We start from the raw sequence: 12,339 nt of genomic DNA on the forward strand, positions 1-12,339 counted from the left end.
GAGGTTGAACGACTGATTTTTGATTTTTACGAGGAAAAATGGTGAAGTTCTTCGAAAGCAGCCCAAGTCACGCAAGACTGACGCTGGTGACAGCCAGCCGAATGTTGCCGTGGCGGATACTACGACTGGCTGTGACGACTTGTCAGACTCAGAGATAGCCGCTCGAAAGGTAAATCACGAGCATGATTATCTGCATATGAGCAGTGATTCCAGGCAGCTTTGCAGGGTGTCACAAACAAGATCTGCAAGATCATTGAAGAAGCTGCGTTGGCTCACAATGCTTAAGCTAGTATTTTATTTCACCCTCACATAATTTTTCGCTCTAACTTAAGACGACTTGTGGGGGTGACGACTCAGCCGGGAGGGATAGTACTGGAAGTTGGTGATCCGCCCGCCCACACTCGTACCGAGTGACAAGCTGAAATTACTATCCGGCGTATCTAGCAACGAACCAGCCCTTGATACCCAGATAGCTGATTCTACTCAGACTGGTCACGAGTCTAACCAGGTCTACTACAGCTCTCGGATATATGTCGCCGTTGAACTTGACAGCTCGTGCTGTCAAGTTCAACGCTGACTCCGAGTCATGAATGTTTCCATCAAAGTTTCACTGGGCCCGTGCTGAGCAAGGCAGATCAATAGAAGCCTTTTATTGTAAAAGCCCTGCTCATACAAATCCCAAGATATTCCAAATCTTTATTCAGTTTATAGGGGAGCATGCGGTGAAGACGCAGCATACATCGCAAGAGATCATCATATGTTAGTCCATGATTGTTATAAAATACAGAAATGCAAACGAAGGAAGTGGTATCGCGATATAGGTATAGTATGTCAATAGTTAGAGATCTAGGTCACTGCTCAAACGCTCAGCCCCTTGCGGTGAGACAAACAGCTCTCATTGCTACTAGCGACGCTGAATGTTTATCGAATGGCAGATCCACCGTAAACATCACATCACTGCGGTCGTTGTTGAGGTAAACTGGCAGCGTGACTAGATCGGCAGGCTGTTCCTCGCTGGAGTCGTCTTGGACCCAGCGAATTTGAGAAGCATTGAGTCGGACAGCCTGCCCGTCATTGAGGACCAACTTTTCATTCTCGGCGTCCCAAGCAGCGCCCTCCAGAATAAGACCTACAGACGTTGTTTGAATTTGGCGAAAAGGGAAGGGAAAGAAACAACGTACCATCAACAATGAATGCACCAGGATCGTTCATCTGATCGATGTCGAGGCGCAGGTGAAGCGTCTCAAGACTCCATCGTTTGCGATGCGCCACAGCTTGACGAGTCGCTGTGATATATGCTTCGGGGAAGAACAGTCCACCAAGCCACACCTCCACGTTGGAAAGATTTTGTTGCACACTCGTTATGCCATCGAGCTGAGATAATCGACGAGCTAGATCTGGAATCCACTCTGACACAGACATGGCCTTTGGCACCTTGTATCTCCTCCAGTGGGAAGGAATAGTCCCTAAGATACATTAGTATTCGATGCGGAAGAGAAGGGCAGCGACAAAGAACCTTTTGTCAGGGAGCTCATCAAAGTTCGCAGGTGATTTGTCTGCTTCAGTTCCCCATCGCACACCTTCACCACATCCGCTAGGTCCTTGCAAACCTGATCGAGAAGTTTGCGTCCGATCAAGGCTTCCCGGAAGAACAAACGATAAAGAGGATCAGGATTGTCATTGGATTGCTTTGGCAGAGTATTTAGTGTCTGAAATAGAACGGTGAGCAACATGCGGACAATAAATCCATCAAGAGACTCACCGAAGGCAGTTGCGTAAGCCACTCACGGCATCGCTCGTGAAGGTTGCGCATCCATACAGGTTGCTGCGAGGTCTGGCTTTTCGAGGGACTAGCGGCACTCCCGAGCTCGTCATCATCTGCTAGAGTCCGCATCTTGCGCAATTTACTAAGCAGCTCATTACCTTCAGAACGAAGCAATCAGAGAGGTAGTGGTGTAGGTATATATTGTATACCTTGCGCTACAGCAATAACACGCTCTGCGGTTGGAGGAAGGCTTAGCCATGCAGGTGGTTCGCGATCAGGTAAGCGTTGAACCCAGGACAGGAAATGCTCTAGTTTGGTACCATCAGGAGCTTCAAGCGCATGGTTTCCACCGATGGTTGGAACGAGGTCGAAGTCGACGTTGTATGCAGCAGGCGTAAAGAGCTTGTCGACAAAGGCGTCCAAAATGCGCTGATCAAAATCACTGTCAACTCTTCCGCCATAGACGGATTGCTTGATCAGCGTTCTAAGAGCATCCCAAGGAATGTTCGCTGGGTCCACGTTTGCACGTCCTTTAGCAACTGCATTGAGCCAGGTGTCAATAGTTCCAAAAGCTGAGGCCATATCAGAGTCGTTAAAGTCATAAGCCTTGCTCCAGCCTAATGGGACATAGCGGAGACGCTCTTGGACAACAGCATGGAACCATGCTAATAGGAAGTACAAACGTATCTTCTCTGATGGACCTTGCGCCAGTCGCTGTGGCGTTATGGATCCAAGTGAGTCCAAGAGGTTCGCTTTGATTCCCGGCAGAGGCTCATTCATGATGATGCGTGACTGACGTAAGATGTTTACAGGAATGGAAGGATTCGCTTCTAAGGTCAGGAAAAGGCGGAAGTTTCGGTGAGGATTCAACGTCTGGAGCTTCTTCTCCAACTGTCCTAGCCACGTAGGAGCGAGATGCACGTTCTTCAACAGCACCCATGTCCCTTGACGGGATGCTGCTGCGATTGCTTGGTCTGCCAACGTGAAACCTTCTTGAGAGCCCATAGCTACTGAGGAGGATCGTGCACCGGTAGATTGTATGAGGTTCTCTACACGGTAACTGGCGTCATAACCCGTAACTGATACAAGGGCCAAAGGAGTCGCCGCCGGCACTTCATTCGCGACCATGACGCCCAGGTCTAAATCGGATGAGAGGTCGCTCTGGAACACATTTCGAACGAATAGGGCCGTGGACTGCAATAGTCTGTCGGGCCGAAGGCACTTGACAATCAGCATTGAACGTAGTGCTTCGACGGCAGCTGCAATCTGATCAGTGGTTGCCCACAATGAAAGTATGTGGTCACTCACGCGTATCGGGTTTCCAGGGTGTTGGAACGATAGATTCAGGACTACTCGATTGCAGGAAAGGAATCCAATCATCTGGATGCTCTAATATGTTGTTGAGAACTGGCTTGAATAGGGACTGTTTAGCATAGCTCTCCAAGTGCATCATCTGATCTGGCGTCAATATCGAAGGGGTAGGATGCTCTGTTGAGGGAGATGTAGAAACTGCAACGTCTTGCCCGCTCTCCAGTAGGAACTCTAGCCCATCGCTAATCTCTTCCATTCCGCGGAGCTTGACTTGAGCCAGAAGAACGGCAAGCATCACATGATCACGATGAAGAAGAGCTCTAGAAGTCCGCTTGTAGACGATTAAGAACAGGTCATTGAGGAGGATCTCGCGCCGGCGATGATGGTCGGATACGTTCTTGAGATTAGGATTGTGATGTAAAACGTAGTCGAATATGTCCAAGAAGAACCGCAGCGAGAATTGATAGAAGTGGTTGACCAGGTTAAGTTGCTCGAGAATGAAAAAGACGGAACTGCATGCCTGTGCCAGTGGCAGGTACTCCGCAGTCACTTGCTCAACCTCCTTCATAACGATATCCGTTTCTTCAACCTTGTGAGTAATGTCCGCAGCCTCTCGTTTGAGGGTCTCTAAGGTGCTGATGACTTTGTCATCGTCAAGAATGTTACCCGTTGATTCATTGAGAGCTTGTAGCAGTAACTTTTCCAGTGTGCGAAGGCGAAGACGAAACTCTCCTTGAGCCTTCATCAGATCAGTTCTCTTGCGTTCAGTGTCCGGACGTTCGACTTTGAGAACTTGGTCTAGTGACTGACTCTGGAGACTACTCCTCGTCATGGTGAAGTTGACAAACGTTACCCTGCTGCAAATATCTGGAGAGAACTCGACGGATGGGTCGCGAGTGGACAAAAACATGGTAAACGAAGGAGAAAAGTCGATGTCCTGGCTGCCGAGGCGGATGAGAACACGACCACCTGTTCTCCGTATTTCCCTGTTCAGCACAGCATTCAGAATAGGATCGAGATGTTCGACATCTTGAATAAGTAAAGGGTTGCCGAAACGAAGAGCGCTCTCAAGGACTTTGAGGAATGCCTCATCCAAGAAGCTGGTGACAGTGATCTTGCGGTCCTTGTATTCGTTGAGAAGGAATGTAGTGGCTTGTCCTGTGGGATCGATGATGAGAGGGTAACGGTTGAATCGTTTCAACATGATTGCGTTCTCCGTGGTCAGATTGTCCGATGGGAGTGACTTCGATTGCCAGCTCAGGCGATCATCAGCAGTCGATAGATACTCTGTGAGCGAAAGCTCTGGCTTGAACTTGATGTTTGCTTCGTGAAGATGGCTCGACCATTCTTGCCACATGACCTCGCGATAATGTTGATCGAAGAAGCCGCCATAAGCTAAAAAGGCAGCTGAAAGCAGGACATCACCAACGATGGTGCTCATCTCCGCGTCGAATGTGCGACTCCCCAACTCCCAACGGCCTTTCTCTGATGACAAACTTTCAAGAAGTTTCATACTCCTGTCCACTTTGCTTTGCACACGCTCCATCTCCGATTTAATAGCCTGAGTCTCGCTGATCAGCAATGCATACTCCTCTTTATAGGTTGCGATTTTCGACTCCAATTCGGCGACAATAGTGATGATCTGGGAGGCCTGTTTCTTTGTCATATCTGCCTGCGACTCCAGTGATTGGACCTCATTGCGCAAAGGTTCCACCTTGTCGAGAATCTCAGAGAAACGTACTTGTGCGAGAACCCATTTCACCAGGGGACCGCAAGCTTTACTTGCACGCTGCACTGTTTCGAAGTTGAACGAAGGTCGGCTCAAGAAGTCCCTTTTCATCAGCTCGCGAAGGGGCTTCGTCATTTGACTATTGGTGTCAAAATTGACGATCCTCTGAATGAAGTCATCCCGACGAATGATACCTTGAACAGTACGCCAGTTGTCAATTTTGTGTCCCAGCAGGGTACACACGGACTCCATGGCAAGCTTCACTGCTTCAGGAGGGTTCGCCATAGTTCTGACCTCTTGGAGATGCTGCCTCTTGATACTGCTAACGGCAGACTGGGCATCCAGAACAGCCGGTTCTGCGTCAGCCAAGTCCGCCATTACAACGGAGCGACGTTGCGCAATGTTTTTATCTTGTTCGACAAGGGCCGCTTGGATCTCTATTGAAGCAGTTTTCTTCTGTTCGGCTTCCTGTTGATCTGCAACCATGCGCCTGAGCTTCTCGTTGGCTTCAGCATCTTTCGCTTGTAGTTGAGATCGCTTGATGGCCAAACTCTTGCGCAGCTCCTCGACTTGAGTGACAGTATCCTTTAGCTTGTCGAGACCAACATGCAGATGGCGCTGTTGTTCCTCCAATTCATCACGTTTCTCATTGAAGAGACGAACATATTGATTAATGCTGCACAAAATGTTCAATACCATCCCAAAATGAGGATGATGAAACTCACAAGTCCAGATAGTGACGCGGTGTGACATAATTATAGCGACCCTGCCGGCGGCTCAGACGTTGGTTGATCTGGTGCAATGACGAGTGAATGTAAACCAGTGCGTTCACCACTGCTGTGCGATGAACTGGTGGCATGGACAACTCGCGGTATGCGATGGGGAAGAGCGCGGGAGGGGTGTAGGAAGGCAGATCAAGGTCAATCGTATGCGTGAACTCCATTCCGACTTGATAGAATGCCTGGTCAGACCAGTCACCGAACCAGTCAAGAACACAACGATTGAACAACGCAGGAGAAGTAGCAGCACGAGAAGCAAGGCCGTTCTCAGGCGGGTTCATAGTGAACACGACATGAAGATTTTTAGCAACCTGCTGAGTGAACCATCGATAAAGCTCCTCGTGAGAGTCAAGCATCACGCCATCTCTTTGAGAACCTTCTTTGCAAGCTGTCATGAGCGCAGCATGTTCATCTCCTTCAAAGAGACCAGGAACTTCAGCATTGGCGAGGAGCGTGTTCATCCGTTCCAAGAAACCAGAATCAAGGACATTGGACTCATCCATAATGAAGCAAATCTTCTCGCCCTTGCAACCAGATCGGCGCAATACTGTCCGTAAATCGTCGTCAAAGTCATCACCGGTGTACTTATTGGAGACCTTGATCTGGAAGATGCTGAGCCCATTAAGCCATGCAACAAAACGTGAGAGTGTGGTCTGTTTAGAAGTCAGATGTAGGTTGGCTCATGAGAACGTAGTACTTACCTTGCCGCTACCGCTGACACCAATAAGAAGTAGATGTCCTTGCACTTGGCGGAATACCCGGTCAATCCGAAGGACATGGTCGAGAACATCGTTGAAAAGAACAAGTGGCACGTCCAGTTCTTCCTCATAGAAGACTCGGAGGCGAGCTTTCGTGTACTCACGAAGCTCCTCACGTTCAACAGGAATATAGTACTTGGAGGTCCAGTTGGAAAAGAGGATCGGTCTGTGGAGGGCCTCATCCTGGTTGATCGTGGGGAAGTGCTCCATAGCTGCATTATCGATGTGTTCGTCTGTCCAATTTTTCTCATCCTCCGTGACAAGACGGTCTTGGAACAGGCGCAGGGCCTCATGCGCCCAGACACGTACAAGACCTTCGACAGACAACGTTTCCAAAGGCCGGATAGCCTCGTAGATACCACGAACCCATCTTGTCAGCTCACGAGGACTATAGACGTAATGCGCTTGGATATCGGTCGTGAAGCGTTTCTGAGATGAGAGGTAGAAAGCGACCATGGCATCCGTCAGTGGCTCTGCATATGCCCGAAGGGTCGGAACCACTTTCAACAGTGCTCTGTTGTACGTGCCATAGATCTGTTTCAAGGAAACCTCTCCAGGGTAATCCACCATGACGAGGGGAGCGTGACGAAGGAAACGATGGCTAAGAGGTACACGTCCAGGATCAGTGGGAGGATTGCAAGCACCCACAAACTGGATGCGCTCTAACTTGACCCAGGCCATGTCCTTCGCACGCCAGTAACCTCCGCATTCGACAAGCTGACGCAAGAAAGAGATGACTCGCTGGGTGCCGTATTTATCTTGAGCGGGTAGATTGATTTCGTCGCAAAAGACAACCAACCACCGACCTATCTGCACTGGGGCCAGAATGACGCCGTTAGGAGTCTTGCGATACTCGCAATATTGCTCAAAGGTCTTCAAGATGAGCTCTGGCGTGGTGGCGCTGGAGAAGTTCAGACCAACGACTTCCATATCGGGAAGCTTGCGCAATGCACTGAATAGGGTCATGGTCTTTCCAGAACCCGGAGGACCACAAAGCATCAAAGGCTTGTGCTCTGATAGCCATGAGTACAAAACTTCTTCGTGGCGCACAGTATCCATTGTAGGCACAACGGTGTCTGAAGATGTGATTTTATGGGCGTCGATCTCAATGGAGGGCACCTTGGACTGCCAAGCAATCCAGTCACCAGTGGCGATTTGGACGTCGAAGTCGATGAGGGAACTGTCGGAACCCATCGTTGGGAGGTCGATGCCGGTTTGCTTGCGCAAGAAGTAGCCCATCTCAGCCCGAAGGTCGAGTTTGGCATCACCGGAAAATGCCCAAATGATGCTCACAAGCAATCGTTTGGTGACATACTGCTCTACCTTTTCAGGTGCAAGAGGGAAATCGGAGTGTTGCAGGTTGTACTCGATGACGTTTCGCGCTGTCTTGTTCAGCAGCGAGAAAAGTGTGTGTAACGCACGTGTCGAGGTGAAGTCCATGATATGATCTATAGACTCGGCGAATGTCAGGGCAGAGTCAACAAGATCTCCGTCGCTGAAATAGCGCTCCAGAATGGACGCGATCTGTACTTGCGTGGCAAGATTGGCAGACTTAGATGCGTCTGTGGCCAGTGCATCAGTACGACGGCCAGGCATATCGACAGCATCTTCATCATCCGCATCCAAAGGCACGGTCGACAGAGCGTTGAGGTAGTGACGGTAGACCATCGATGGCTCGATGACGTCTTCACTGAACCAGATCATACCGCAACGACTAACGGTGGCCAAGGTGGCATAGCGAAGATGCTCGACCTCGAACATGATGCGAACATTAGACGGGAGGTTCAGACGTTCACCATTGGGCAGCGTGAGCAGTTTGTTATCATCCAGCACACTGCAATCACGTTAGACAGTTGCGAAACTATCCAGTCCTGATACGCACCTATTCAAGTTCTCGACCCACTCAGGATCGACATCACCATCAAAGATGATCCAGTGTCTCTTACTGCTTTCACCACGAACATCGTCAACAATCTTGCGCAAGATGTGAGTGAACAGCCCGTCGTTCCATTCACGTGTGGTAGGATCGAGTGTGCCGTACAGTGCATCCTTGTGCATTGCCTTAGGGTCAATGACATAGGGAATTCCTTCAATGCCATCGAGCCTCTCAAGCGCCGCAAGTAGAACCTGCCAAGCATTGGTCTTCCCAGTACCTGAAGGTCCCACCATCATGAGACCATGTTGAATCTTCTGAATCTGATAAAGCTGAAGAATCTTGGCAACCCATCGATCACCGTCGACAAGGCGGCGTTCCGCGCAAACCTTAAGAATTTGCTCGCGCAAAGCATCGAGGTCAACCGGAACGTAGTCGGTACCGGGGAAAACATCGGCAAGCAAGCTGTCCAGGGTAAGCCATTTGTCTTTATAGAACAAACAAAACTTACCTCGTAAGCAGAGGAACATCATCAGCAACCAACTTCGGCACAATTGTCTCCGTGACACTCTGGATGAGAATGATCTGCTCCGAAATGTTATCGGAAAGGACCACTACACCATCCGCATCTTCGGATCTCGCACTCTGCAGACGCTCACGCTTCAAGATACCAGCACTTGCTAGGACAGCCTTCAAAGCACGAAGACCGAAATCATAATGTGGCTGAGGGGAGAGTTGTTCGTCACAAAGATTGAAGAACGGTACAATCTTTGAAGCGAGTGATTCCGCTGTACGGAAACCCTGTGAGAAGAGCATGACCTGGGCAATCAGCTCGCGATCGGGTCTCGTCATGGCCATCCTGAATGAGCAACAATGGATTCAGAATGGGACGCATAAGTGTCAGGATAGAACATACGGCCTGAACAATTTCGTCAAGTTAGGCGGGAGCTGAGATCGACCAGCGTAGTTGGGGTTAGTCGTGATGAAAATTCCTTTTACATATATTAGCCAATATCACCGCGTATCGTATTATAAGATTGTTACCGATATTCTTACTGATCTTGAGGCTTTTGCCAACAAGCTCAATTTCGATGTTAGGGTTCTTCGCCAATGCAACAAGACCTTGCTGAATGCTTTGTACTTGCTGAGACACAGCACTGAGAATACGCTCCTCAAGTCGATTGAACTCGTCAAAACATCCCCATGCACCAACTTGACAAAGCCCGACGAAGATGCGACCCATGGCTTGAAAATCAAAAGTCTCGTCGCAACAGAAGACCAAAACGAAACGCCCCAGTTGAACACCAAGAGCTTTGACAGACTCCGTTTTGCCTGAATTTACGTTAGTTTGACATCGGAAGATAAAGACGACATTCTTACCTGTACCAGCAGGTCCGAAAGGTGAGCCTCCCAACTGGTTGTCGAGCGCTTGAGTCAATGTTAAGTACACTCGGTCTGTCAATGGTGTCTGGACAAGACGATCTGGGACACCGAGATACTCCCATCCGTAAGGGAACGATGCATCAGCGACGCAGATGGCAAGCCTGTCTAGTGGGTTGTCCACAGAGCGATCCAGATAGAAACGCATTTGTGCTAGCCACGTAAATGCCTTGGTGTCTGTGACACGCTGCTGGATGAGGGTACGCGTAACATCTCTTTGGTGGACCAGTTCGGTAATGAGGTGCTCGCACTTGCGGCGGGTGACGGGACTCAGTTCCTGTAACACAATGTCCGCAAGAAGGTCGAGTGCCTGACTGACTGTTTCAAGTGGTACTTCTGGGAGATTCCCAGACTCAAGAGTGGCATCAACTGCAGTAGTCCATGCAACTTGAACAGCTAGAGTGACCAATTGTGCAGGATATTTCTCCATCCATGTCATGAGCTGGTCCATTTCCAAGGGAGAACCAGTGCCATAGAAGGACTGTAGCTCGGTGACAGCATCGCATAAAAGATCCGCAAGGGACAATCGCATCGTGGATTCGAGCTTGGCGAGCCAGTCGTTGATCTTGGGGAAGTCCTTGAGTAAAATAGGCTCAGTGAATTTAACCTCCTCCCCCTCGCGTGAGGCCATGCCCTGGATCTGAGTGAGGTCCTCATCAAGCTTGATGGTTGAAATACCAGCAAACATCTTTTTGAGGTGCTTCATAATGCGCACGATATCCTTGCTGTTGCCGATGATCTCCAGCAGGTCTTCATCACCAACAAAGTAGAACCGAGGGAACGAAGACCGCTCGCGTTCGAGGTATTCACCCAGCGCCTTTTGGATCTTGTTCAAGAGGTCTGCCAAACGTTCCAAGCTCTTCTGGATGCCCTGAATGTTCATGACATCTATGACAAATGGCGACTTGTACACTTTTTTCATCACGGTAAGGAACTCTGCATTAATGTTTTGGAAGCGGGAGCTTTCCACCGGAAGGAGGTGCTTGATGTCCGCACTGCCTGAGAAGATGCCCTCTAGATATACCCATTGACGCTGTACGTCAACCCAGATATCTAGACCAACATTCAGTGGATTTCACAGAGGAGAATAACCAACAATCATACCAAAGAGTACATGAATCCTGTTGAGTTTATCTTCCCATGACCCTGCTTCTTCTTCGAAGACTGGAAAGCAAGTTAAAACGGCGTCGATGTAAAATCATGTCGCATACCCTTGTAATAAGGCGACAATTTCATTGCAGTCAAGGAGTTCAAGTTCTCACTGCACTTGTTAAAGAGGTCATCCCATCCTCTGGAAGTAGTATGGTGAGCATTCTACATGGCCTTGCTGAAGATAGCTTACTTGATCAGACGACACTTGTTCTGATAGTTGATAAGATCGAGCGTGTAGTTCGTCCATATCTCCTTCACTTGCTTGATATACTCTTCGAGGGCCATCTTCAAGAGAGCGTTAAGCATATTGAAAGAAAGATCACGATGCCACCTGCCTCCCCCTGCGCTTGGATGATAACCTCGCGTATGGGAGTATCATTCTTCTTCAGGTCCAAATCGTAAACATGGCCAAGAGTCATACTGTACTACAATCAGCACGTATAACCGATGAGTAATGGTATAGAACCAGCTCACAGGGTTAAACTGATCTGGGATGGCAGTCTCAAAACCTTGAAGAGCTGCTTCCAGTGTCTATCCTTTAGCGCCTCCGACTTCAAGTCCGAAATGAGTGAGTTCGACTTCAAAAGTCCACGCAGTACATCCTGGACGTATTCGAACGCTGCATATTGCCTCATACGTGTGGGCATGTCCCTTGTCGACGTCAAGAGGCCATCGAGCTGCTGCCTCAACTTCCTCGGTTGGACTACAGACCACGACATCTCCCTCAGGTCGCTGATCTGGCTCCATATACCAGAAAGCGCCGTCCACACTGCTTTGAGGTCACGTAGCTCCTCGAAGACTGGTTCAAGGCGCGTATGACGCGTTAGCTCGAGGTCTAGAGCCTCCTTCGCCCTGCAAACGAGGTCGTACTCTTCCTGCACGCGAGTGAGCTTCCCCTCGAACACGTTAATAGTGTTCATAGCCGTATCTGCACGAAGGCTGCCTTGTACGGGACGTGTCTGTTCCCATTCCGACAGGATATCGTTGATCTTGTTCTCTACGATCTTGTCTTCTGCAACTATTTTGAGTTGAAGGCCCGCTACACGAACAGATCATGAGTCACAGGTGATAACGCAAGTTCAAGAGAATAACCCCGTACCCAACTGCTCTTGAATGGAATCATTCTTTCTCTTGAGAATCTCGTTATATGCGCTCCACTCTCCTCTAAGTTGATCGCTGTATAGCCAGTCATCTGGGAATTGGTACCGAAAACGCTCTAGTGTCTTCTCGCCGTTGGCACATAGGTCTATCATAGGACCCCATGTCTTGGTCTTGCGCTTGAGGTCCTGTACGAATGTAATGAAGGTCACCGCTGCCGCGGTTGATGAGTTGGAGGGACTGAATGCCTAGAGAACTGTCAGGGCTACGATAACCTCAACGCTTAGCTTCTTGTGCTCACCTCCATGATTACTTCTGAAAGAAGCTTTGACGCGTCTGCGAAACTTCAATGTCAAAACACTCGTGGGAAAATATACCGTAAGCAGACCCCTGCAATTGTTTTGCCAACGACACGGCAAGCAAGCTAGCAATAC

General features: G+C 49.3%; 1 protein-coding gene across 1 annotated transcript; it reads right to left on the reverse strand.

The window, feature by feature from the left end:
• Positions 1 to 677: 677 nt before the first annotated feature.
• Positions 678 to 12,307, reverse strand: HD556DRAFT_25943 (dynein heavy chain and region D6 of dynein motor-domain-containing protein). The gene is made up of 20 exons (XM_041310051.1): positions 12,207 to 12,307; positions 11,907 to 12,153; positions 11,282 to 11,846; positions 11,143 to 11,227; positions 10,998 to 11,092; positions 10,867 to 10,946; positions 10,760 to 10,819; positions 9,596 to 10,708; positions 9,260 to 9,547; positions 9,132 to 9,207; positions 8,727 to 9,074; positions 8,225 to 8,680; positions 6,286 to 8,176; positions 5,531 to 6,237; positions 3,074 to 5,481; positions 1,975 to 3,024; positions 1,763 to 1,923; positions 1,517 to 1,709; positions 1,182 to 1,466; positions 678 to 1,129 (listed from the first exon to the last, which is right to left on the reverse strand). Exons 1-20 carry the CDS (start codon positions 12,210 to 12,212, stop codon positions 867 to 869), a joined length of 10,377 nt encoding a protein of 3,458 aa, XP_041167738.1. The 5' UTR covers positions 12,213 to 12,307; the 3' UTR covers positions 678 to 866.
• Positions 12,308 to 12,339: the final 32 nt, after the last annotated feature.

This window comes from Suillus plorans, assembly GCF_016647745.1.
Source record: "Suillus plorans strain S12 chromosome Unknown HD556scaffold_1, whole genome shotgun sequence".
In the NCBI taxonomy this organism is placed as follows: domain Eukaryota; kingdom Fungi; phylum Basidiomycota; class Agaricomycetes; order Boletales; family Suillaceae; genus Suillus; species Suillus plorans.

What these genes read in the sequence shown, in the direction of transcription:
- HD556DRAFT_25943 (XM_041310051.1), bottom strand. An exon ending in AACAAGTGTCGTCTGATCAA is followed by an intron (nt 10,947 to 10,997) that starts GTAAGCTATCTT and finishes TACTACTTCCAG; the next exon opens with AGGATGGGATGACCTCTTTA. An exon ending in TTGACGAAATTGTTCAGGCC is followed by an intron (nt 9,075 to 9,131) that starts GTATGTTCTATC and finishes TTGCTCATTCAG; the next exon opens with GATGGCCATGACGAGACCCG.